Genomic DNA, 23,332 nt, shown 5'->3' with positions numbered 1-23,332 from the left:
CAGGCAGCTATCCGCAAGCCTTTGGAGCCCGCGGGAGTTCCCGCCGGGCCCCACAGGCTTGCGGATAGCTTCCTGAAGCGACCCCTCTCGCTCTCCAGGCTTCAGCGAAAGCCTGCATTCGCCCCATAGGACGCACACACATTTCCCCTTCATTTTTGGAGGGGGAAAAGTGCGTCCTATAGGGCAAAAAATACAGTAAATGCCCCCTGGCAGAAAATGATGACTGGTGTATCATCATCTAGGTGCAATTTGGAAAGAGTTCAGAACCCTGCTTTCTTCTGATGTTTTGCTGTGCATGACTTTATGAGGAAAACAGATGTTCTGTTGCTCTTCTAATGCCAGGTTTTCAGTACATATAGCAAGATCCCTATATAGGGAAAGGTATACATGTGTACAAGGATCTCTATTGTTTACATATGGAACAGCCCAAGAGACTGGTTCAGGGATGTCAACAGCAGAGGGTAGAGTAAATTCTGGAAAAGTGACTTGAGTTCAAAAAGTTGGAGAAACTCTGCTTTAGATAAAAGCACTTCCTCTGCTGCCACATGGAAGGGATCACTAACTGGGTAAATGTGTGAACCAGCCAATTCTATACTGCCCCACCATGTTCTCATAATTTTTTTAAATGTAACGCACTTAAAGGTTTTGTTGTGCTCTCTACCAAAAACAAAAACCCATACAAACACAGTTTGGAAAAGCCGTATTCAGGTTTACAATGTATATATTTTGGTCTCTGTATATATAATCGAACATTCTGTATTATATTCTAAGGAGTTGCTTCTCAGACAAAATATATACCCTTGATAAATTTCACCCTGAGAAAGTGGCTCCTTGAGGTTACACAATATAATTAAAAACAGTACAGTAAATTACACAAACAGTAAGGCAGCCAGGGATTTCTGTATGCATTTGGAAACATTTTTTTCCAGACCAAAACCCTCTGAGGGAATGTTAAACTGCAGTGTTTTGGGAGGCAGTTAAGTGAACACTAAAGATTCTTTCTAGCTGACATACGAGATTGTCTTTGGCAAAAATCACAGGGAGATGAGATGGTTCTCCACAGTAGTGGAAGGCAGGACACCAAAGGCTAAATGTTTTCTAAGCCTCTTCAGAAGGGAACAACCTGCAGTGTTGAAGCAGCAGAGATTTGGGATGTTTAACCCCTTTTCCTTTTTTTCATTTTGCTGCAACAGGTCCCTGCAACTCTAAAGTCATGTACTGTACTGCAAACACCATCTGGAATCCTAGAAAAGTATATTAGGGAAAGAAGTTCCAGCTCTAAAAGCAGTCAGCCTGAAAAGAATTAATCATCCACTTCTCCACCCCCCAAAAAATACCTTGCACTAAAACTGCTGTGCCTAGAATTTTTTTTTTTGCATGTTTGCATTTTGATGTGCAACATAGTCCTTACTGTATTTTACAATTAGACAGAAATACTTCCACATCTAAATTATTTCGTTATTACAATCCAATCCTGCTTTTGAGGCATAATGCAGCAGGGAAAAGAATCATACACTGGACTTCCAAGAGCTAGGACAATGGTAGACCTTAATGCCTTTGCAGTAATTTTGGGAACTAGCTTTGTCCTTTGGTTGCAGAGCTTCAGAAGCTGTTTCCCATGCACAAACAGGGACAGCTTGCTGTATGGCAGGGGGGCACTACAGAAGAAGCTATTTAAGCTTAGGGAGGGAGATTGAGATGGTGAAGAGTGCCACAATCCTTAGTGCTGCATTTGCAGAGGCCATGATTGGTGCCCCTTAACATCAGCAGGCTGTATGTTCCAGCCTTGCTTGTTTAGCAGAGGCATGTGACATGGCAATTACACGGGGGGAAGAGATCTGACATATGCTCTGGCTGTGCTAATTTAACCAAAGCCACGGAAGGCGATTCTGAGCTGCTCCTATCAACTCTTGTGAAATTAAATAAACAATCATCATTTCCCACCTATTCTGTTATCCTGATAATACTGCTGCAAGAAAAACTGGAATTGAACTCTGCAGAGGAAAAGGCACCACTGTACCTCTGCAACTAGGACTAATAGTAACTGCTATAGTTGAACTAGGATCTACAGACACTGTCAGGTCAATCCGACTGGCAGCTACCTTTTGGCTAAATATGTAAACAAGAAATCAGCAGCAGTGAATCTTCAGCCTCACTACTGATCCTTTAATTCTAAGAACCATGATGTAGCTGCTCCCCACTAGTAACTACTTAAAGCTTTGGACTTTTGTTGCCATTGTTCCTTCTTTCCCATGTTGCTATCTCAAGGTTATTTAAGCTAGCGCAAATAGAATAAATTGCTCCATGGTCTGCAGACACAAATCATTTATCCCATAATAAAAAAAAACACACCATTTTCATTAGCTTGAGTCCTTAAAACAAGAGTTGGGAACATACTGCCCTTCAAATGTTGCTGAACTACAACTCCCATCATCCCTGACCACTGGCCAAGCTGGCTGGAGTTCATGGGCAGTAGAGTCTAACAGCATCCAGAGGGCCAAAGGTTCCCCAGAAACTGTCATTAATTTGTGTAGTAACATGTCACAGGTTGGCGTCTGGCTGATGTTCAACAACTAATTTATCAACAGTTGGAATAACCAATAGAGATGATTCTCATATGTGTGATTCCTAATGGGGCTAATTATTTTCCCCCTCTTTTTCCTGTTAGTGTAAATAAGGAGTAACTGCATTCCAGTCTGCTGAATTGTGCTTGTGTCAAACCTCTGTGAATAACAAAAGAGAGAACTGATTTTCAGCTACTGATCAAAGCTGCACCATTATGTCAGTAGGATGTTCAGCTTTTAAAAAGGTGCCAATAAAACTACCAGCTGTAGTCTTGTTTCCACTAGTCCGTTGATAGTGGCAGTGTGAGCTTTATTTACTGTCCAAAGATGTTGACTTTCACTCCAGTTGGTCCCATTAGATGTACTGTTTAGTACCATTTCCGGAAAACCAAATAATGAAATGACGTTCTGTTTAAAAAAGCTTTCAGTACATTGTGCTATACTTTTCCACCTTCTCTGTTTTTTGCCGGTGATGGCTTTATCTTTCCAATACAAGGCTGTATGAGCAAAGTGAGGATTCCCACCATGTAAAGCAAGCCACATATGTAGAAAGAAAAGTCATATTTTTGTGTCAGGTCGTAAATCCAGCCTGGAAAACAAGAGCAAGGCTGTTATCTATAGGCTATGATCAATAAATCAGTGAAGAGCAGAGAACATTATTTATTCTAATCATAGCATAGTTCTTGGTATCATTCTATGCTCAGTCTCTTTCCCCACCTCCATTTGTCTTTCATTTAACTTTCATAGAAACCATTCTGCAATGCATTGTATGGCTTTGCGGTTGCTATGCCTTACACTAACTGGTATCTGATTTACTCTAGTCTGCATCTGCAGAAAACTCCCCCAAGAAAAAAAGTATGCTATAAGCCAGAGGGTCTGGTAGAGTCAGCCAACAAAGGGTCAGAGGTAGTGGCTGGTAGCCAATGAGATTAGACATCTGTGAGAAAGCAGATGTTGGTGAAGTTCCATCTACAAATTTGCCCTGTGAGCATTGTGTTATCTTGTCAAACAACGTCTACCACACTGGGCACTCCTTTCTTTAAAATCAAGAATGTACCAAGGTATATTTGTTGACCAGGAATGTGGCCCATGAAGGGCGTGGAGTGGGCGAGAATGAATGGTAATCGTACATGCAATGATTCACTAATTATTTTATTTATTGTGTTTATATCCCACCTTTTCCTCCAAGGGATTCAAGGCAGCACACATGTTCCGTCCCCCCAATTTAATGCCCACAACAACCCTGTGATACGGTTAGGCTGAGAGGCAGTGACTGGCCAAAGGCCGCCCAGCAAGCTTCATGGCCGTGTGAGGATCTTAACTCGTGTCTCCCAGGTCCTAGTCCAACACTCTTTAACTACTACACCACCCTGGCTCTCACTATGAACTCTAGGGGCTATAAAGTATGCATGGACTATAAAGTTGGACAAACAAAACTTTGCACTTACCTGCAAAAGGTGGTCCCAGGAGTGCTGAAATCCCATTAGCACAAATGATGATTCCATAGGCATTTGCGAGGTGCTTAATCCCAACTAAATCTTCAGTAACAACAGGCATGAGTGAAAAATACCCACTGGAAAATCCTATGAGGGCACAGACCACAGCGAGCCCAGCATATGTGTGCATTAGTGGTAAAATGAAAATGCAGAAGACGAGAGTGAAGTTGGCTGCCATGAAGACATTCCAAGCACTGACGCAGGGTGAATCAGAAATGATGCCAAGGATGACCTTGCCAAGAATGTGGACAATGGCAATAATTGAGGTCAAAGGGAATACATCGTTCTGTGCAGATAGGCTATATTGCTTCACTATTTCCGGAAGATGGATAAAAGGGATAACAAAAGTGCTGTATGCAAATAAGGCCCAAAACACAAAGGCTGCAAACTTTCTGTTGGTGAAGAGGGATGCAGCGCCGAAGTAACTAGAATACCAGGTCCGAAAGCCTTTCTGGATTGTAAGGGTCAGCTGACTCGCCCTCTTCAGCACGCAAAGAGCATAGATATTCTTCCAGTGTCTGGTTACATCTTTGCTTTCCAAGTCTGAAAAAATGTCAGACTTTTCCTCCTTACCTTGCCCTTCTTTTGCCTCTTCCTGTAAGATGCCATTAGATGCCAGTGTTTCTGCAGAGCAAGAGAGAGCTTTTGTGTGGCTCTTGCTGACGTTTCCCTCTCCGCTTTTTTCAGCGGCTTCCTCTTTGTAATAAACTGGTCTCATGAGCGCTCCACAAACACACAGGTTCAGACAGACCGCGCCCTGGATGAACATTGCGTTCCTCCAGCCAAACTCCATGCAAAGGTATTTCAGCAGAACTGTCATCAGGAAAGCACCGAACCCCGTCCCAGTTGTGCTGAGTCCCTGGGCAAGTGCTCTTCTCTTCTCAAAGTATTCGCCTACCATGACCACAGCAGGCAGGTATACCATCCCACTCCCAACACCTGAAAAAGAGAGATTCCTGAATCAGCTGGAGAACTTTCACTGCAGTCATAACACATGCAGGCAAATTGACACAAGGCCCAAACATTGTTATCCAGTATGGCTTCACCTAAGGGTTAAGGTTAGGCTTCCACAAGCATCCTAGTGGTGCCGCACTAAAACTTTGAGCACATTTGCAAAGCTAAGCAACTTCCAGTATGGTTTCAAATGCTGAGAAATGATGACAAGGTGTGACTGTATGCTGCTCTCAGACATGGGAGTATGCTTTGGCAGTATTTTGTAAAGCTTTTATGTGTTGTAGAAATGTGCCGTGATGAAGACTGGGAATAACAGATCACACTCAGCTGATTCTGAGCACCACAAATCAAAGTTTAAATCAGCCTACTGAGGCTTAGCTGTGTATCCCAGAGCTGATACTGTAGTAGTATAAGCCATGAATTCCTGAGACCTGTAAGATCAGACCTAAATATAGTCACCTGGGCTTAATAAACGAATGATCTCCATCACTAGAAAGACCATACATAATCTCAAACTCAAGTCATATCAACCTCAAAAGCCAGAATGACTCTTCAACTAACACCAAAGCCTGATTCCAGAAACAGTATTATGCATGCTGGAATGGGATCTATCATCAGTGTTTCAGGTAAAAGCCACAGATTTATTAGACACATGGTTTACCTTAAAGGTAGAAGCTACTTCACATGCAGGACTAATAACTAGGGATTGAGTTTGTGGCTTCCATTCCACAACCACCACAGCCATATACTTTACTGTATTTAAAATTGTTCCTTTTCTGAGATGAGAGCTGAAACTGCTCTGAGTTCTGCTTTCACTGATGCTCAAACAATTCCTAGTAAGTTAATTGGTTTAAGTGGGTGTCCCAGAAAAGACAATCTGCTCTTATGTCAACACTGTGGCATCATCTGTGAAAAGAAGAAAATATTTGCAGACTAATGGACCATATACTTTCTGCCTGAATATGTTTTTGCTGTCTCTAAGTACCTAATGTGCTTATGTCGTCAGTTTACAAGAAGTTTATTCCTAAGGTTTCTTCTCCACCTGCCACCTGCCACCTGCCCCTCATTCCAGGCTGAGAATGAATGTGGAATTTCTCCTCTTATTCTAATGGGGTCTGCTATGGCCTTAGAAAGAGAGAAGACTAATATTTATTCTACTGAACAGGATAACCCTACCAGGAGGCAGAAGAGAAGTCCAACTCAGCTTCTGTATGCCTTTAAACGGGGTCATAATGTTTTGTTTTCTCTTATCATTGTATTTTCATACTGCAGGGGGTGTCTTTTGGGACAGCAAACATCTACAATTTTATCTGTCTTAACACAATGAGCATAGGCTAGTTCAAGGCCTATCTAAATTAATTTAATGTAAAGCTTTGTCAAATGCCGCACATGATAATTATAAACCTCTACCATGTATCATATTGTTCATTTCCCTTCTGAATTAAAAGAACCCAAATCCGAACATTTCCTTGTAGGGCAGTTCTTCCAACCTGCTGATCAATTTGTTTCCCATTTTTGCACCTTCTTCAGCTCTAAAATATCCTCTCTTTTTTGCTTGTAGGAGCCAGAACAGTACACAGTATTCCATGTCTGGTAGCTTACTCGGTAATAAGCCTCATCAAGATCATAAGCTTTCTACCTATGGCACACGCTCAAATATATTGCTTTAAGCAACTTTGTATGAGTTCCTGCCAAGTTTTATATGCCAAGTGAGTTTATCGCTTGGGGCCCCTTCCAAGTCTAATATTCTATGATTCTATAAAACTTTTGAATTGGCCCGGGCCACTCTGTTTAACCAGCTGTCATGCCACCTTCAGAGGAAAGGTTATTTAAAGATTATCAATACCAAAACCATAAATCCACTCTGAGAAAGAGCAAATCAAATATGATTAAGATGCAGTGTCCCAAATGAACCTCAGTGAATATTGCTCATAAGGATCAGCAGTGTGAAAGAGGAATAAGTTGTCCTGAAATGACACACTACTTTAGGTGACCCCAATATCTATCTAGTTCCTTTAGACCAGGGATTCCCAAACTTTTCCCCCCATGGACCACTTGGAAATTGCCAAGGGTCTTGACACTTAATGATTTTTCTGCCTGTTGTAGCAATTGTAACATGCTGTGCTAGGTGCTGTATCTTATCTTATCCTATCTTATCACATCACTAGTCACCTTCTATCCTGGTCCATCCCACTCACCCTGTTGGCAGATTGCTGGGATCTTATAGCGCTGGAGCAGCAACTAGGATCTTTGGGTGAAGGGCGCTATACAAATTTAGTAAGGTAAAGGTAAAGGGACCCCTGACCATTAGGTCCAGTTGTGACCGACTCTGGGGTTGCGGCACTAATCTCGCTTTATTGGCCGAGGAAGCCGCTGTACAGCTTCCGGGTCATGTGGCCAGCATAACTAAGCCACTTCTGGCAAACCAGAGCAACGCACGGAAATGCCGTTTACCTTCCCGCCGGAGAAGTACCTATTTATCTACTTGCACTTTGATGTGCTTTAGAACTGCTAGGCTTGCAGGAGCAGGGATCGAGCAACGGGAGCTCACCCCGTCACAGGGATTCGAACCGCCGACCTTCCGATCGGCAAACCCTAGGCTCTGTGGTTTAACCCACAGCGCCACCCGCATCCCTTGACAAATTTAGTAAGTACAGTGGTGCCTCGCAAGACGAAAAGAATCCGTTCTGTGATTCTCTTCGTCTAGCGGTTTTTTTGTCTTGCGAAGCAAGCCCATTGACGGATTAGCGCTATTAGCGGCTTTTAGCGGCTTATCGGATCAGCTGATAAGCGGCTTAGAAAAAGGGGGGGGAACACCCGCAGGAACTCGCAAGACATTTTCGTCTTGCGAAGCAAGCCCATAGGAGATTCGTTTTGCGAAGCACTTCCAAAACGGAAAACTCTTTCATCTAGGGAGTTTTCCGTCTTGCGAGGCATTCGTCTTGCGGGGCACCACTATAATAATAATAATAATTGTGCCTGCCATTCACAGCCACTGCTTCCACCATTCTTCCCAGACGTGCCATGGACCACCTGAGTAAAGCTTGCGGACCAGTGGTAGTCTGCAGACCAGTTTGGGAACCCCTGCTTTAGGCTGATGCACTAAGCTTTGTACATTCATTTCATTGCTTCTGAAAGGAACACCAAGCATTTTATGTTCCACAGTGCTGTATTCTTCATATGGCATTCTGTACACGAAATAACCGGTGTATGTTTCCAGCAAAGGGATTTTGTCAAATGCTCAACACATTTGCACATCATAGCAAGCCATAAGCCATGACTTACTGTGCATGAGCAAATCATGCTCTTAGTGTGCAAAGAAAAGAAACCATGATCCCCGGCTTAGTATTATGTCCAAACCAGTACTCAAGCAAACCACAATTGGTAAGCCAAGAAGAAATCTTGGTTGATCTTTGTGGGTTGGGGTGAAACAAATCATGATCCCTGTTTCAGACACAATGCTCAGCTAGGGATTGTCGTTTCCCCCCTCTGCGCACTAGCAGGAAGTAGTAGAGAGGATAGAAGTGGGAGTGATTTGCTGATGCACAATAACAGATGGTTTATAGCTTACTGTGGCATGCAAATGCAGCCATTCAGTTATACTGGTCTTATTTAACTATTAATCTTAGTGCTGCCTTGCCTGCATGGTTGAAAAAAGGACATTGGAGGGGGGAAACATGCTTGCATCACACCTTCAAATTACCATTGTACTTTTAGTTTGGAAGGGCAAAGGGGAACGTTGGAATCTTAAAGCATGTCCAAGAGCTATGGGTAAACTGCATGTTTTATTGTTGTGTTATTGTAATTGCATCTTCTGCTTTTAAATATTTTGCAAACCACCCTAGAAATGTTTTATATGGGAGGCGCATAAACAAACAAACAAACTTGCCATTTCACATCAGCAGCAACAAGTGCAACTTGGGCATTTGCCCAAGAAGTGTGACAGGGGCGTATGATTTGCTGTGAAACAAAATATAGACATTCAATATTTAGGTTGGTTGTGGCTTTCCAGCTAATCTGAAATACCATGCATCACCTGAATTAAGGTATCTATGCAGGTGATCTGAAGTGCTTATGTAGATGCTGCATACGTGTCACTTTTGACCTCCAACATGTGATGTATCTTCTCATGTGCACTTGACATGCATGAATACTCGTACAGGCTGAGGAACATGTTTGTGGTGGAGTTACTGTGCTTAGAAGGGATTGTAGGTCAGGGTGACTGCCTCTTTGCAAACTCAGGCTTGTTTATTTTAGCATTCAGTTACTACAATGAAAATCCGAAAGCATATTCAAAAACTAAAGCATGCTTACCAGCTGTAACCCCAAACGTTATAAAGAGGTAATGTACATTTGAGGCATAGGAACTCAGTATCCATCCTACAGCAGTCAAGATCCCTCCAGCTATTGCTGTCTTCCGGCAACCGCAGGTGTTAATGAACAAACCAATAAAAGGACCTGTGCCAAAACATGAAGAATGGATTGTTTTCCTAAAGCTTTGTTTATTCTCTTCCCGAGGATAACCACACTGAAACCACTGATTACCAGCAATAAGATCAGTAAATATTAGGCCACCTGTTCAAAACTGTTAAGTACTGAACATCGGTTCTCAAAGATCTAGGCACTTATTTCTAATCAATATATGAAACTGAGACAACATGACTCATGACAGGCAGAGATTACAGAAAAATGGAAACAGGCAAACAGTATCATATTTTATAAGGGACTGTTGCTAAATATTTTGATCCATAAATGTATCTATCTCTGTGGGAACTGATCTTGAGCATATCCATTTCTTCTAGAATGGCTTATGAACCTACCTACAATCAAGGTTATACCCATAGTAAGGGAGCTGACCCACGCTGTCAGGCCTCGACTTTGGCTGAATTCGTCAAGCCATTCCATGTTGAGAACACCAAGGGCCATTTGTGATCCCATGATGAGTATGTGCACCAGGAAAGAAGAAAGGACAATCATCCAAGCCCATCCACCATCAACATCTGGATTCACCATAAGCTTCTTCTCCCTGTCTTTGGAATCCTCTTCAAAATCATAGCCAACATCTTCGCGACTGGCGTACATTTTCCACTGAGTATCCTGAAACAAACAGAAAATGTTTTCACAGGCTTCGGGTTGTCTTTTTATTTTAGTTTCTTTGGTGCTTTATTCATCAACTCAAATTAAACTGGTTTGTTGGCAGCTCGGCCACCATTTTGCATCCTCCGCAAGACCCTGGAACTTCAGGAGGGTGGAAATGGCAGCCGCCGCCACCCACAAAAAAATGGCCTCAATTTTTCCTAGAGGGAGGATGAGAAAAAGAAAAATCTCAGGAAAATGTACTCTGAGAAATTTCAGCTCCTCTCCAAGTCACCTGTAGGCAGCCAAAGTGACATGAATTGGAAGCTGATTTTCAACACCCAGCCACAGCTGTAGGATTTGAAATACTTAACCGTGCCCTTGTAGGGACAGATATTTTGGCCGCAAAATGTTTTCACACTGTTACCCGCAACGTATTTTTATCTTTGGATATCTGCACTGCAAACACACTCAGAAAAAGGAAAGGTTGTTTGTCAAAACTCTGCACACGCCATCAGCTGCCCAGAACTAGGATAGGACACTGGCCCTCACCTCACTGCTGACTCAGAGCAGCCTTGACCCAGCCTTGTCTCTTCCATTCACTCACAGATTACTCCACACAACTAAGTGTCATGCAGCAAGCTGGCTGCCGGAAAAGCCGCAGACCATCCTTAGAGCAGCAACGCCAAACATCAGTGACTGCTGTTTGCTCTTAATCAAACAAGGCCAGCAAGTCCGAAATGCTACACTGACATAATAACTGGGATTCCAGAATACATTAGCATTTGCTCTCCTAGTGTAAAAAGTTCTTTCCATAATTGATACTGTCTTCCGAATAACCCTATTAGGTCGTCTTTGCTCTGGGAAAGACATTATTTCCTCCCACAAATTTTGTCCAAAATACCTTTTTCCTAGTGGCGTTAAGATTGGGAGCCACCCAGAGTGGGTGGGGAAACTCAGCCAGATGGGCGGGGTATAAATAAATTATTATTATTATTATTATTATTATTATTATTATTATTATTATTATGAGCAGTTCAGAGGCTTGCAATTTTCAGTAGAAAAACAGCACGAGGTAAAAGGGAGGTTCCATCCCCCTCCCCACACACTTCTTCCTTCCTTATTGGTGTTTCATTTCAAATTGAAGCACCTGCAGCTTCGTTGTATAAAGGAATAACACAACTACACATAACGTGTAGTTCATTCCTTACTAAAATCACAACAGGAATGTGCCAGTTTCGCAGATGGGGAGATTGAAGTAAAGCGAAGATAAGCCCAACATTTTATTAGCTGCAACTCTGTTTAGATTATTTACATTTTAGGGCCCAACTCGTTAACAGTGTGATTTAATGCATGTTTATTGATAAGTCCCATAGTTCAGTTAGACCAGGGCAGGCCAACTTTTCCTATCAAGTGGGCGGCAAGAGCATTTTGACACGGAATCTGCGGGCCACACGCTTGGTTGCAGAAGCCACCAAAAAAGAACTTGAGGGCCACATGGAGCCCTCAGGCCATGTGTAGGACCACCCAGAGTTAGACCTACCCTCAGACTTACTGCATAGGAAGGTCTCCTACTGCCATTTAGAAATTTGTTATGTCCCTGCTTAGATATGAGGTTCATTCACTGGGTCATCTTGGTTAATCGCTATGTTGCATCCTAATCTGACTCACAGGATTGTGAGGATAAAAGGAGGAGGACGTGTGTGGCATCCTGAGGTCCTGGGTGAAATAAAAATGTATTTAACCAGCAAATAAACAGCAGTTCTTGATTTGGCTAGATATCCATGGAGCATAAAATGCTTAGAATGTCTGTAAATCTGGGCCCTTTGAAAGCTATATTAAGTTGCACATATTCAATACATGGTGCTTTGAAAAAGAAGAAGAAGCAGTTTAAAGGATTTTCCTAAGGCTGCACAAGAGAGCTGTGCCAGAGAGGCAAACTGGCCAGAGCTCTACAGGCCACTACTGTCCTCTTGTTTGTCACATGAATGATACTAATTATTCCAGCTCCCCACCCACCCCTCCCAGATGATCCTCCATCCAGTATTCTGTCTTGCTCTTGATGGTTTAAGCCAAATATCAAATCTGAGAAAATCACTTCTAATGTGTTTGCAAGCCTGCCCATTTATAAAAGTCTGCAATCGCAACCCTTACATAAAAACACGAGAATTTTCATTTCTGTTTTTGAAAGCATAAGACATGTCCTGAGATACTTTTTTTAAAAAGAAAAAGGAGCAACGATTAAAGCATAATTGCTGTATGTGACCAATATGCTTTTTAAACAGCACATCAAAGCATAATATCTAGGGCTTCTCTCTCTTTCTCTCTCTCACACATATATATATGAGACTTAAACAACAAAGACATAATTTATGTGGTAGTTCCTAGTTACTGCCATATCCGTAGCAAAAGATAGAAGTGTTTCCATCAACTCTGGGCTGCTGAATATTGGTACGTGTGTAACTCAGAACTCAGGGGCATTGTGTTCCATGATTTTTCCTATCTCTTAAAACATAACTAATTTCCTGTGCCAAAGGCATTTCTGGCATGGACAGAAATGAGCAATCTGCTCATAGGCTGTTAATATTTTGTAGACCTGCTTTGCTGTACAGTATGTTTATGCATGGGTAGGCGCAGCAGAAGCCCCACTCCTATCATCCTCCCCATGTGTGTTATAGTAATTCCTACAAAATTGCCTTCCGCATAGGAATAAGCCAGTATCAAACCATTATCCTCAGGAGAATGCTGAAATGTGCCTCTTCCCTCTACTTCTTTCCCTCTGCTTCTCACACGGGCACAGCTAATATGGGGTTCATAGATCATGTGTAAAATGGTCCTGCTGAGCACCTTCCTACTAAAGCCAATGTATCACATACATGATCGCCATGGGGTTTGTTTCATTTAAACTACTATTCCCTGTGGAACACCCTCCCACCAGATGTCAAAGAGAACAACAACTACCAGGCTTTCAGAAGACATCTGAAGGCAGCCCTGTTTCGGGAAGCTTTTAATGTTTGATGTATTATAGTATTTTAATATTCTTTTGGAAGCCGCCCAGAGTGGCTGGGGAAGCCCAGCCAGATGGGCGGGGTATAAATAATAAATTATTATTATTATTATTATTATTACTATTACTATAATCAAACTTCGTTTTATAAAATCTGGTGACCGGTCATCGTGAATGAAGACTGGACTGTGATCCTAAGCATGCTTTCTTGGACGTAAGTTTTTGCTTTATAAAGGGAAATTATTTAGGAACAGGCAGGATTCTCTCTCCATCCCACCTGCAAAAGTCCTGCTTGGTTCTCAACCCATCTATTTTTGCCTTGCCCAAGCACGTCTGCTCAGAAGAAAATCCCACCGAATTCAAGGGGTTTTGCTCTCCAGTCATGCAATCCTATGCATGTCTACTAATTGAGTTCAAGTGGACTGACTCCCAGGTATATGTGTATATGCTAAACACATTTACTAAGTAAAAAACCACATTGAACCCTCAGGGGTGTTTTGTGTAAATGTGGATACAGGCCTGTATCAGTATTGCCACCTGTTAGCTGCCTTAAATGAAAAAGTACTGCATGTCCTCCAACATTCAGAGGTAGAAATAGGGTTACTTATGGCAAGTTACTTTTAAAATTGTAGTTTTATACTGCAGTGTCGTTGATGTTATGACTTATATAAATCTTCTCCAGAGCACTTAGCTCTGAAAAGAGGCATATAAAATTTCAAAATAAATACTTGGCAAGCGCCTCTTCACTCCAAGACTACGCACCACTTAAGTCTCTTGTCTGCAAGAGGTACTCTTGTGTTCATTTACTTGGCAACAGCCAGTCTCGTAACAGATTATCATGCTTAATATCTCAAAATAAACCACAGGCTGCAGCATGTGAATTGGCAGGCTGTGTCCTGCATGGCGCCTTAAGGTACCTACACCTGCTTACCTGGGAGAAAGTCCCACGCAACTCGATGGATCTTACATCTGAGTAGCCAGGTTTAGGACTGCAGAGTTAGTGATCAGGTTGTACACTTCCACGGCATGCAGCCCCCGCAGCCTAATTTCGAAAACTCTTTGCAAGTTAAGGCTATCTGGCGGAACCAGGCATGGAGGGAGAGGGAGAGAGAGAAATGGGGTGTCACAAACACAAGGGGAAATGGTGGGGTTGAGAGGCAAGGGGTGGCCCCTCCCACTTTTGCCCTAGCCACGCCCACAGCGCTAGCTCCTCCGCTGCCCTCCAAAAAACATGCGCCTCCGACCCCGAACACAAGGATTGTGGCCCTCGAGAGAAAAAAAGTTCCGCACCCAGGCGGAGAAGGGCAGTGCTAAATAATAAAAAAGGGATGGAAAACCCCTCCCCTGGTTTCCGCCTCAGACACAAGAAGAACACGTTTTGGGGGACAGTATTTTCCCAAGCGTAAGGCGAGGGGGTAGTCAGTGGCTTCATGGTAGTCAATGGCACGTTCAGGTGGCGGCTCTCGCTTCCGGCGCCTTCCTCAGTGGCTCCCCGCGAGCAGAAACCTGGCCGGAGTTGTGGGGAGCGGGCCGCGTAAAAAGCGCGAAATGAGGAGCCCCGCGCGGAGCAGGGAAGGAACCGCGCGCGGCGGCGAGGCCACAAGGCGACTGACCGCGAGTTACCTCACGGCGGCTGCGGGAGCAGCGGGAAACCTTCCTGCCGGGAGCAGACAAAGCTTCGCGGCCGCTGCGTGCGGAGCCTGCCCGCCTGCCTGGCGCGCCATGCATGCCTCCCCGCTTGCCCGAGGCCGCCCAGGCTCCGGTGCCCAGCCTCGAGGGCAGGCCTGGCTGGCACACCCACCCACCCACTCACCCCGGAGGGAGCCGCGCTTACTCCCGGGCGCCTCTCGAGCGCGGCGGATCCGCTGCTGCTGCTTCCCGCGGCGGAGTCCCCGGGACTGCTGCAGTCTGGAGTGGCATCTTCGGCAAGACGCCCGCCCGGAGCTCTCCTCGCCCGTGTCGGGGGAGGGACGCAGGGAAGCGGGGTCGGGAGTGGGTGGGGGCTTAATGCCCCCGCCGGCCTCGACCCCCGAGCGTTGCCCTTCTGTCCCCAGGGCACTTCGCCTCGGCGTGATCTTCCTCCACCAACTCCCTGCACCGCCGGCCCATCTCTGGCTGCTTGCAAGTCGGCGCGCTCTGCCCATGTGTGCGAGGCACCGGCTGATTCTGGTTTTGCGCAAGGGAGGTTTGGAAGCCCTTGGCGGGCTGCCGGGGCCTCTGGCGATCGCTGGGTGAAGTTTGGCTGGGGGCAACTGCTGCGCAGCCCAGCTTAGGGCAGGAAAAGCCCCCTTCCAGCCCAACGAGCCATCGGGGAGAAGAGCGCGGCAGAAGGAGCGAGCGGGGCATTGTTGTTGTTGTTCGTAGACAGGCCTCTCCCGCGTGTGGAAATCCTGAGGACAAAAAACAGCCCCAGGGAAGATTAAGAGATTTACACTCCTGTTTACGAAAGGCTTTTGGCTTCCCGTTCCAGAAATCTTCTCACCACTTACCCCGACCTTTCACCACCCCCACGTAGGAGCTCAGACCCCTGGCGTCTTTTCTAAGTAACACACCAGGGACTAGTTTCTTAGTTTTCAGATGAGGACAGCCTTGGAATCGTGAAACGCTGCCAAGTTTTGTCTTGTATCATAGAATCATAGTAGTGGTGGGTGGGACCTCATGGGTCATCTAGTCCAACCCCCTACAATGCGGGAATCTAAAGTGACCACAGCAGATGGCCATCCAACCTCTGCTTTAAAAGCTCCAAGGAAGGAGAGCCCACCACCTTCTGAAGGAGTAAGGCTGCACTAGTATGCATGCTTACCTGGGAGTAAGCCCCTTGGAGCTCATTGGGACTTAACTGCTGAATGTCCATGCATAGGTTAGCCTGTTAACAGATCTGTTGTGGCACACCCTTTCATGGACTAGATCAAGCATGAGGAAACCTTGGCGGCTCTGGGCCTAATGTGGCCCACCAGTTCCATGAGCCAGACCCTGACAATCTCCCCACCAAGAAGCCGGGATGGACCAATTTTCACCCCTATCCTAGTGCAAGAGGGGGCAATATTTAACTTTCCCTACCCAGTGGGTGGCGCTGTGGTCTAAACCACTGAGCCGATAGGGTGAGCTCCCGTTGCTTGGTCCCAGCTCCTGCCAATCTAGCTGGTCGAAAGCACATCAAAGTGCAAGTAGATAAATAGGTACCACTCCGACGGGAAGGTAAATGGCGTTTCCGTGCACTGCTCTGGTTTCACCAGAAGTGGCTTAGTCATGCTGGCCACATGACTCGGAAGCTGTCTGCGGACAAACACTGGCTCCCTCAGCCAGTAAAGCGAGATGAGCACCGCAACCCCAGAGTCGTCCGTGACTGGACCTAACAGTCAGGGGTCCCTTTACCTTTACCTAGCATAACACAAACAGGAAGAAAAGCAGCACTTCCCTGCTCCCCAGCTGATCCCCATGGATCCAGTGTGGCATGTATATGGAAGGGTGAGTTAACCCCCCCCTGCCCAATATGTCAAGATGAGGATGAAAGTCTCCCCTCTGTGATTCTGTCCATGTTCAGTGTATCTCTCTCTGTGTGTGTGTGTGTGTGTGTGTGTGTGTGTGTGTGTGTTAATATTTTGTGTGTGGTTTTAGTGATGTGGTGTGGTGTGTTTTAAGTGTATGAATGTGTTTTAATTTTTCCACTTCTATAGCAGCTGTTTGAGGGAGGAGAGCGTTTTTATTTTTATTTTTTGTAGGATTGTGCTGCTTGAGTAAAAGGCTTTTAAAAAAACAACCCCCAAAAAACACCTCCCACTCTCCAGATTCTGATTAGCTCCTTCCCCTATTTAAAATAGACTCTCAATGGTGCTAAGCTTCAGACACTGCAGGTGTTCTTTCAATTGTGTTGTGTATAACAGCTTTCCCAAACCTGGGTCTCCAGCTGTTTTTTAGACTACAGTTTCCATCATCCCTGACCACGTGTCTTGCTAGCTAGGGATGGTGGTAGTTGTTGTCCAAAAAGCTGGAGACCCAAGTTTGAGAAACACTGGTGTATGAGAACTCCTCCGTGTGTGTGTGTGTGTGTGTTAATAACACACTGAAATTAGTAAATTGAAAAGTTAAATTTATTGTATTTGTTCAATATATTCCTTTCCTGCCCTTTACCATAAGGTCCCAAAGCGGGTTGCACACAATAAAGTATGCAATCATAAAACAAAACAGTGTAAACCATAAAGCAAGAAAACTGTAAAATATTTTTAAAAACAGTTCATTATATAAAACAATTAAAAATTCCACATTTAGATACAACACAAACATTAAAAAACAATTACAAATATAAGAACAGGTTTTTTTAAAAAAAAATGTTCCAGTACAGATTCAGACTATTGTCTTGAGATAATTTCCTGTACCATCCAAATTTTTCTATCTGGTCAAAGGAGACCATGTCCTCCCCCCACTCATCTTGGGCCCGGTCTTATTCAACATCTTTATCAACGACTTGGATGAAGGACTCAAGGGCATCCTGATCAAATTTGCAGATGACACCAAACTGGGAGGGGTGGCTAACACCCCAGAGGACAGGATCACACTTCAAAACGACCTTGACAGATTAGAGAACTGGGCAAAAACAAACAAGATGAATTTTAACAGGGAGAAATGTAAAGTATTGCACTTGGGCAAAAAAAATGAGAGGCACAAATACAAGATGGGGGACACCTGGCTTGAAAGCAGTACATGTGAAAAGGATCTAGGAGTCTTGGTTGACCACAAACTTGACATGAGCCAACAGTGTGACGCGGCAGCTAAAAAAGCCAATGCAATTCTGGGCTGCATCAATAGGAGTATAGCATCTAGATCAAGGGAAGTAATAGTGCCACTGTATTCTGCTCTGGTCAGACCTCACCTGGAGTACTGTGTCCAGTTCTGGGCACCACAGTTCAAGAAGGACACTGACAAACTGGAACGTGTCCAGAGGAGGGTAACCAAAATGGTCAAAGGCCTGGAAACGATGCCTTATGAGGAACGGCTAAGGGAGCTGGGCATGTTTAGCCTGGAGAAGAGGAGGTTAAGGGGTGATATGATAGCCATGTTCAAATATATAAAAGGATGTCACATAGAGGAGGGAGAAAGGTTGTTTTCTGCTGCTTCAGAGAAGCGGACACGGAGCAATGGATCCAAACTACAAGAAAGAAGATTCCACCTAAACATTAGGAAGAACTTCCTGACAGTAAGAGCTGTTCGACAGTGGAATTTGCTGCCAAGGAGTGTGGTGGAGTCTCCTACTTTGGAGGTCTTTAAGCAGAGGCTTGACAACCATATGTCAGGAGTGCTCTGATGGTGTTTCCTGCTTGGCAGGGGGTTGGACTCGATGGCCCTTGTGGTCTATTCCAACTCTATGATTCTATGATCTTGTCACCCCAAAGAGGACCCAGAGCTACAGAACAAAAGTACCCAGCAATATGTGAATTTTCCAAATTATAGCATTAAGGAAAATCAAATTCCTGTCCTAAGAAAGGGTCCAGTGACAACGATGACAAAAGGATCCCCTGTAAATGTCAAATGAAGGAATATGGCTAGGTTATTTGAACGTCAAAAGCAAGGAAATACAAGGTAGAACATTAGGGTGAATATCAAGGAACACCAAACCAAAGGAAGCACAAAACTGAGTGTTTCCTGCCTTCTGTGGTCAGTTTGGTACCTTTCATTTTTCACTGGAACATGAGACAGTAAAAAGATAAGGATCTCTTTCAGCAGAACATATGAATCACTTCCCATGAAGTATCTTGACATGGTTTTACAAGGCAATTCCAAGTATAAAAAGAATTTATAATAAATTCAGATACCAACTGGTTGTTGTGGTTTTTTAAAAAACCAACTACATCTTCATTGGATGTGTTTAGGGTTTTACCTAACCCACACATGCCATTGGGACTTTTAACAAAGCATTGCCTGACAAGCCAGCTGTGCCCTTTTATGGCATACTCCATTTCACCCACTTCCGTTTTTCTCTCAACACACATTCCGCATTCTGTGGCCACAAATCATTTTCAGTGTTCACTGGAGTGTTTGCTTGTTTTAAAATTGTACTTGTGCAAACCTTGGAACTTCTATTGTCGATCTTTTCCTCGTGCGCAGATTGGCACTGGGAGAATGAGTTTTGTGGTTATTTAACCATTATCATTCAACAAAACGAAAACACTTCAGTGAATACCATCAACAAAGCCTGTTAGAGCTGTGCTTGTTTCACATAAACCCGTTCTGCCTCTCCTGGGTGCAGGATGTGGTTTTTATTCTGCTGTTAGATATCTCAAAACACTGTATACCAAGGTAGTAATGGAGCTAATCTTTAGTGAAATGTTGCTGCAAAAACAGAATATTTTGAGAACTTTGGAGTTCTGTACACGTGGCAGTGTTGTAGTTGTGGCTGATCTTCTGCATGGGGGCTACAAAATCCAGTGTTTCCTGTTTGATTCACTTACTCTAAAAGCTACTACTCATCAGAGGCGGAATTTGGGCAGTGTGTGCAGCCAACGCTTCGGGAAGGAGGCATGAGGGTGCTCTGACAGGGTCCTATAGTCCTCCTATCTTCTTCCCAAAGCTGGGCAAGCTCTTCTGGCTTTTGCAAGGAGGCTGGAGAGGGCTCTTAAGACCATGCCAGAGCCTCACACCTCCATCAAAGGAGGGCATAAAATGGCCTCATACTGGGCAGCATATTACAGCAACCCTGTGAGGTAACTCACTATTATTCTAATTTTAGGTGGGTAGTTGAAAGAGTGTGACTTGCCAATGCTCCATTCAGTTATTACTTGGCCCAAAGGAAAAACTATGGGACAGGCCTTGATCTCAGGAAATCCCTTGTGTGATCTCCTGGGAATCCGATTCAGAGGCTGAACTGGAGGAATCCCAGCCTGCACAGGAGTCCCCGCCTCCAGGGCTGGCTGAACTGGGGCAGGGCCTTGATTCTGAAGTGCCTGCACCTGTGCCGGATCCTCAGGCGCAGGCACCAGGTGAATCCACTCTGGCTCCGGAGGTGGTTGAAGACTCAGTGCCTACAGGTGAGTCTCCCCCCGGGTCCAGTAACCCTTCAGCCTCTCCTGAACTGCAGAGGCTCAGGGCAGAGAGGCGGAGGGAACTGGTTTCTCCCAGGAGGAGTGCTCGCCTTAAGGCCAGGAGGGCGGGTCTCCTGGGGGCTGGGACCGCCCCTGGCCTCAGAGAAGATAAAGGCCAGTTGCGGGAGCAACGTCGTTGAAGAGCTGTTTCAGCCAGCACCCAGTCCGGTTCCCCCAGAGTTCCTGTCCTTGCCCGGCTCCTCGCTGTGGACCCCGCTTCGCCCGTGGAGGACTGTCTGCCGACCCTCGACTCAGGTCCTGGACCTCGCCCCACGGTAACCTCCCCCCTGGACCAGCACACCTTGCCTGCTTCTTCCTTGTTCTGCCCACCACCGAAACGGAAGATTCTGCTTTCAAATAAATGTGGCATTTGTTGGTATGTGGGGTCCCTCATCGATCTATCTATCGAAAGGCATATACCACTGGATTGTAACAAAACCTCTAAGCAGTTTACAAGAGCTGTTAAAATTAAATAGGAATATGTAGCAGCAGTGAGAAACCTATAGCCCATAGGGATAATTAGGCTTGACAGGTCTCCCCATTCGGCCCACAACACCATTTCAGCCAAGACACAATGGTGCTCACAGGCACCTTGGTGACCCCTGGTGTAAATGGAAGACAATATGACATCCTCAAACTAGAGGCATGCCAATCTGTTGATTATGGCTTCTCTCAGTTTCTCATTCTTCTCATCTTAAACTCAGCTCTCCAGATTTCCACATCAGTCTCCAGATTATTATTATTTTAAGTTCTCATTTTGGTGCAAATTTATCTTAATGTACACATTTTTGCGTAGGTTTCCCTTAACACATTTTTTCGGAAAGCAGTTTTCCTTAATGTTGCTATGATCTTGTGGGTGCCAGGCCACTATAAATTCCTGGATCTAGTAAGTGTTAGAATTTAAACAAGGCTTGGGGTGTTAAACTGGGTGCCAGACACTCTAGTCCTAGTAAATGTTAAAAGCTAATCAAGCCAGGCTAGCTTCCTGTGTTCAGGAAATCACCTAGGTGATGGGCCATTAAGAGAACCAAGGAAGAGGAGGCTCTGTGTGAGACAGCAAATGGGTGGGGCCCATACCACCACCCCAACTTGCAGATACTGAGAAAAGCCAAAGTTTAGAGCTGAAAGTATGTGTAATGTGACCTAGAGGTAAAGCTGCAGGCTGTAAAGCCAGAGAGGCACAGTGTGATGTTTGATGTCTATTTGAATCCTAGGCTGTGTCTATGGGAGAAACAAGACCCTATTGGAATGTTAATGCTGTGAACCCCTCCATCGTAGGCTCGTATTTATGTTTAATTAAAACATATGCACACTTTACCTTAATGTCCATTTTTACAGACATTACTTGACTGGAGACGTGCACAGCAAAATTCAGAGAAGTGGATATAGTAAGGCAGATTGTTGTTCATTTCACATATTGTTTCGGAAAGTGTGAATTAGGCAGGCTCATCTTAAAAAGCAGAGACATCACCTTGCCAACAAAGGTCCGTATAGTTAAAACTATGGTTTTCCCAGTAGTGATGTATGGAAGTGAGAGCTGGACCATAAAGAAGGCTGATCGCCGAAGAATTGATGCTTTTGAATTATGGTGCTGGAGGAGACTCTTGAGAGTCCCATGAACTGCAAGAAGATCAAACCTATCCATTCTGAAGGAAATCAGCCCTGAGTGCTCACTGGAAGGACAGATTGTGAAGCTGAGGCTCCAATACTTTGGCCACCTCATGAGAAGAGAAGACTCCCTGGAAAAGACCCTGATGTTGGGAAAGATGGAGGGCACAAGGAGAAGGGGAAGACAGAGGACGAGATGGTTGGACAGTGTTCTCGAAACTACCAGCATGAGTTTGACCAAACTGCGGGAGGCAGTAGAAGACAGGCGTTCTCTGGTCCATGGGGTCACGAAGAGTCGGACATGACTAAATGACAACAACATCTTATATGTGATCTGAAGCAGATTTGTGCCCAATTCTAGGCCTGCCATATGTCTGGATTTTCGTGGACATTACCGGGATTTCAAAGGTGAAATTGACGGGGGGGGGGAGAGATTTCCGAAAGGCTGCACTTAGTCCTGGATTTTAGGCAAGTCAATAGGAAAATCGCCTTTTTTTTGGTTTTTGGTCCTGGTTTTTACTTTTTGAAATATGGCAACCCTACCCGATCCCAAACAGATAATAATCAAGAGGCAATAGGGGCTGGATAAGAAGGCAGGAAAGACTTGGAGGAGGAGCACAGAGAAGACTGCGATGCAGCCATAGATGACATTTGCACTCAGTGGCATCACTGTTCCAGCAGACATTGGGTAAATGTGCAATGTGTTAATTGTACATATCAATGCATTTTTATCTTTTGTAGCGTTTTCTATTTTAAAAGATTGAAAGGAAGTCAACAGGAAAGGCTGTGTTTTCCTTTATTCTTGATTAGCATGAATACAGAATCTCAGAGGGGGTGGTACTGCTGTCGCTTCTTAATTTCCCTGGTCTCCCAGAGCTGTTATGAATGGGGGCAGTAAAGAGACTCCGTTTGCCCAAGGATTAATCTTTTTGATAAAGAAATGGAGAGAGGGAAGATCTAATGCAGGTGGAAGGCAGAGTGTCCTTCTACCAGTGCAGGTAGTCAGTCGGATGAAGTGCAGATGGTAAGTAGAAAAAGCCACTTATTGCTCCAGCAGTTATGAACTCCTGCCTAAATATTTCTAGGTCTGTTGAGGAAACTGAAGAGTCAGTACAGGTTGTGCCAGAAACAGCCAATTCTGCATGTTTGAGCAAGGTGTAGTTTTCTTAGAAACTTAAAGCATTTTAATCTCGGTGTGGGTTTCCTAAAAAAAAAAAGGAAAAGGTTGTGCAAGGTCTATTTTCACTAGAAAACAACAACATTATCAATGCAAAATAAACCCAGTAGGGCTCAGCCTACTAGTTATGCGTAGGATTGTGCTGTCTTGTCTTGCAGAAAAGAAACAGGAAAAAATAATAATGCATCTGGTTAAGTAGAATGCGTGAAAGCTATGTCATAAGCTTGTTCATCTTTATAGTGCCACAAGAATCTTCACAGTGCTGGATTTGCACACAAACTAAGTAAGCTATAGTTTAAGGTCTCAGATTATGAGGGGCCTTTAAATAGGAAAAAAAAATTACAAGAAAAATATTGAAAGAGTTTAAAATTCAA

At 44.4% G+C, this 23,332-nt stretch overlaps 1 protein-coding gene across 5 annotated transcripts; it reads right to left on the bottom strand.

The window, feature by feature from the left end:
- Positions 1-703: 703 nt before the first annotated feature.
- Positions 704-15,348, bottom strand: SLC16A14 (solute carrier family 16 member 14). 5 transcript variants are annotated; one of them, XM_082224330.1, is made up of 6 exons: positions 14,911-15,019; positions 14,029-14,169; positions 9,835-10,111; positions 9,329-9,472; positions 4,013-4,999; positions 704-3,153 (listed from the first exon to the last, which is right to left on the bottom strand). In XM_082224330.1, exons 3-6 carry the CDS (start codon positions 10,094-10,096, stop codon positions 3,002-3,004), a joined length of 1,545 nt encoding a protein of 514 aa, XP_082080456.1. In that variant the 5' UTR covers positions 10,097-10,111; positions 14,029-14,169; positions 14,911-15,019; the 3' UTR covers positions 704-3,001. The 5 variants fall into 5 exon arrangements, with proteins under 5 accessions (XP_082080456.1, XP_082080455.1, XP_082080458.1 ...); XM_082224329.1 differs by having other exon boundaries at positions 14,029-14,173; positions 14,911-14,994; XM_082224332.1 differs by lacking the exon at positions 14,029-14,169 and having other exon boundaries at positions 14,911-15,348.
- Between the last annotated feature and the right edge of the window lie 7,984 nt (positions 15,349-23,332).

The sequence above is a fragment of the Podarcis vaucheri genome (genome assembly GCF_965113315.1).
Source record: "Podarcis vaucheri genome assembly, chromosome: 5".
Lineage (NCBI taxonomy): Eukaryota > Metazoa > Chordata > Lepidosauria > Squamata > Lacertidae > Podarcis > Podarcis vaucheri.
Note: the sequence above shows the minus strand (reverse complement) of the source record. Positions and strands in the feature narration are given on the sequence as shown.

Excerpts from the sequence above, each read along its gene's own strand:
- SLC16A14 (XM_082224332.1), bottom strand. The coding sequence starts at position 10,096 with ATGTACGCCAGTCGCGAAGATGTTGGCTATGATTTTGAAGAGGATTCC. Across the intron at positions 5,000-9,328 it reads AACGTTTGGGGTTACAGCTG|GTGTTGGGAGTGGGATGGTA; the intron begins GTAAGCATGCTT and ends TCTCTTTTTCAG. Across the intron at positions 3,154-4,012 it reads CCTGGGACCACCTTTTGCAG|GCTGGATTTACGACCTGACA; the intron begins GTAAGTGCAAAG and ends CTTGTTTTCCAG.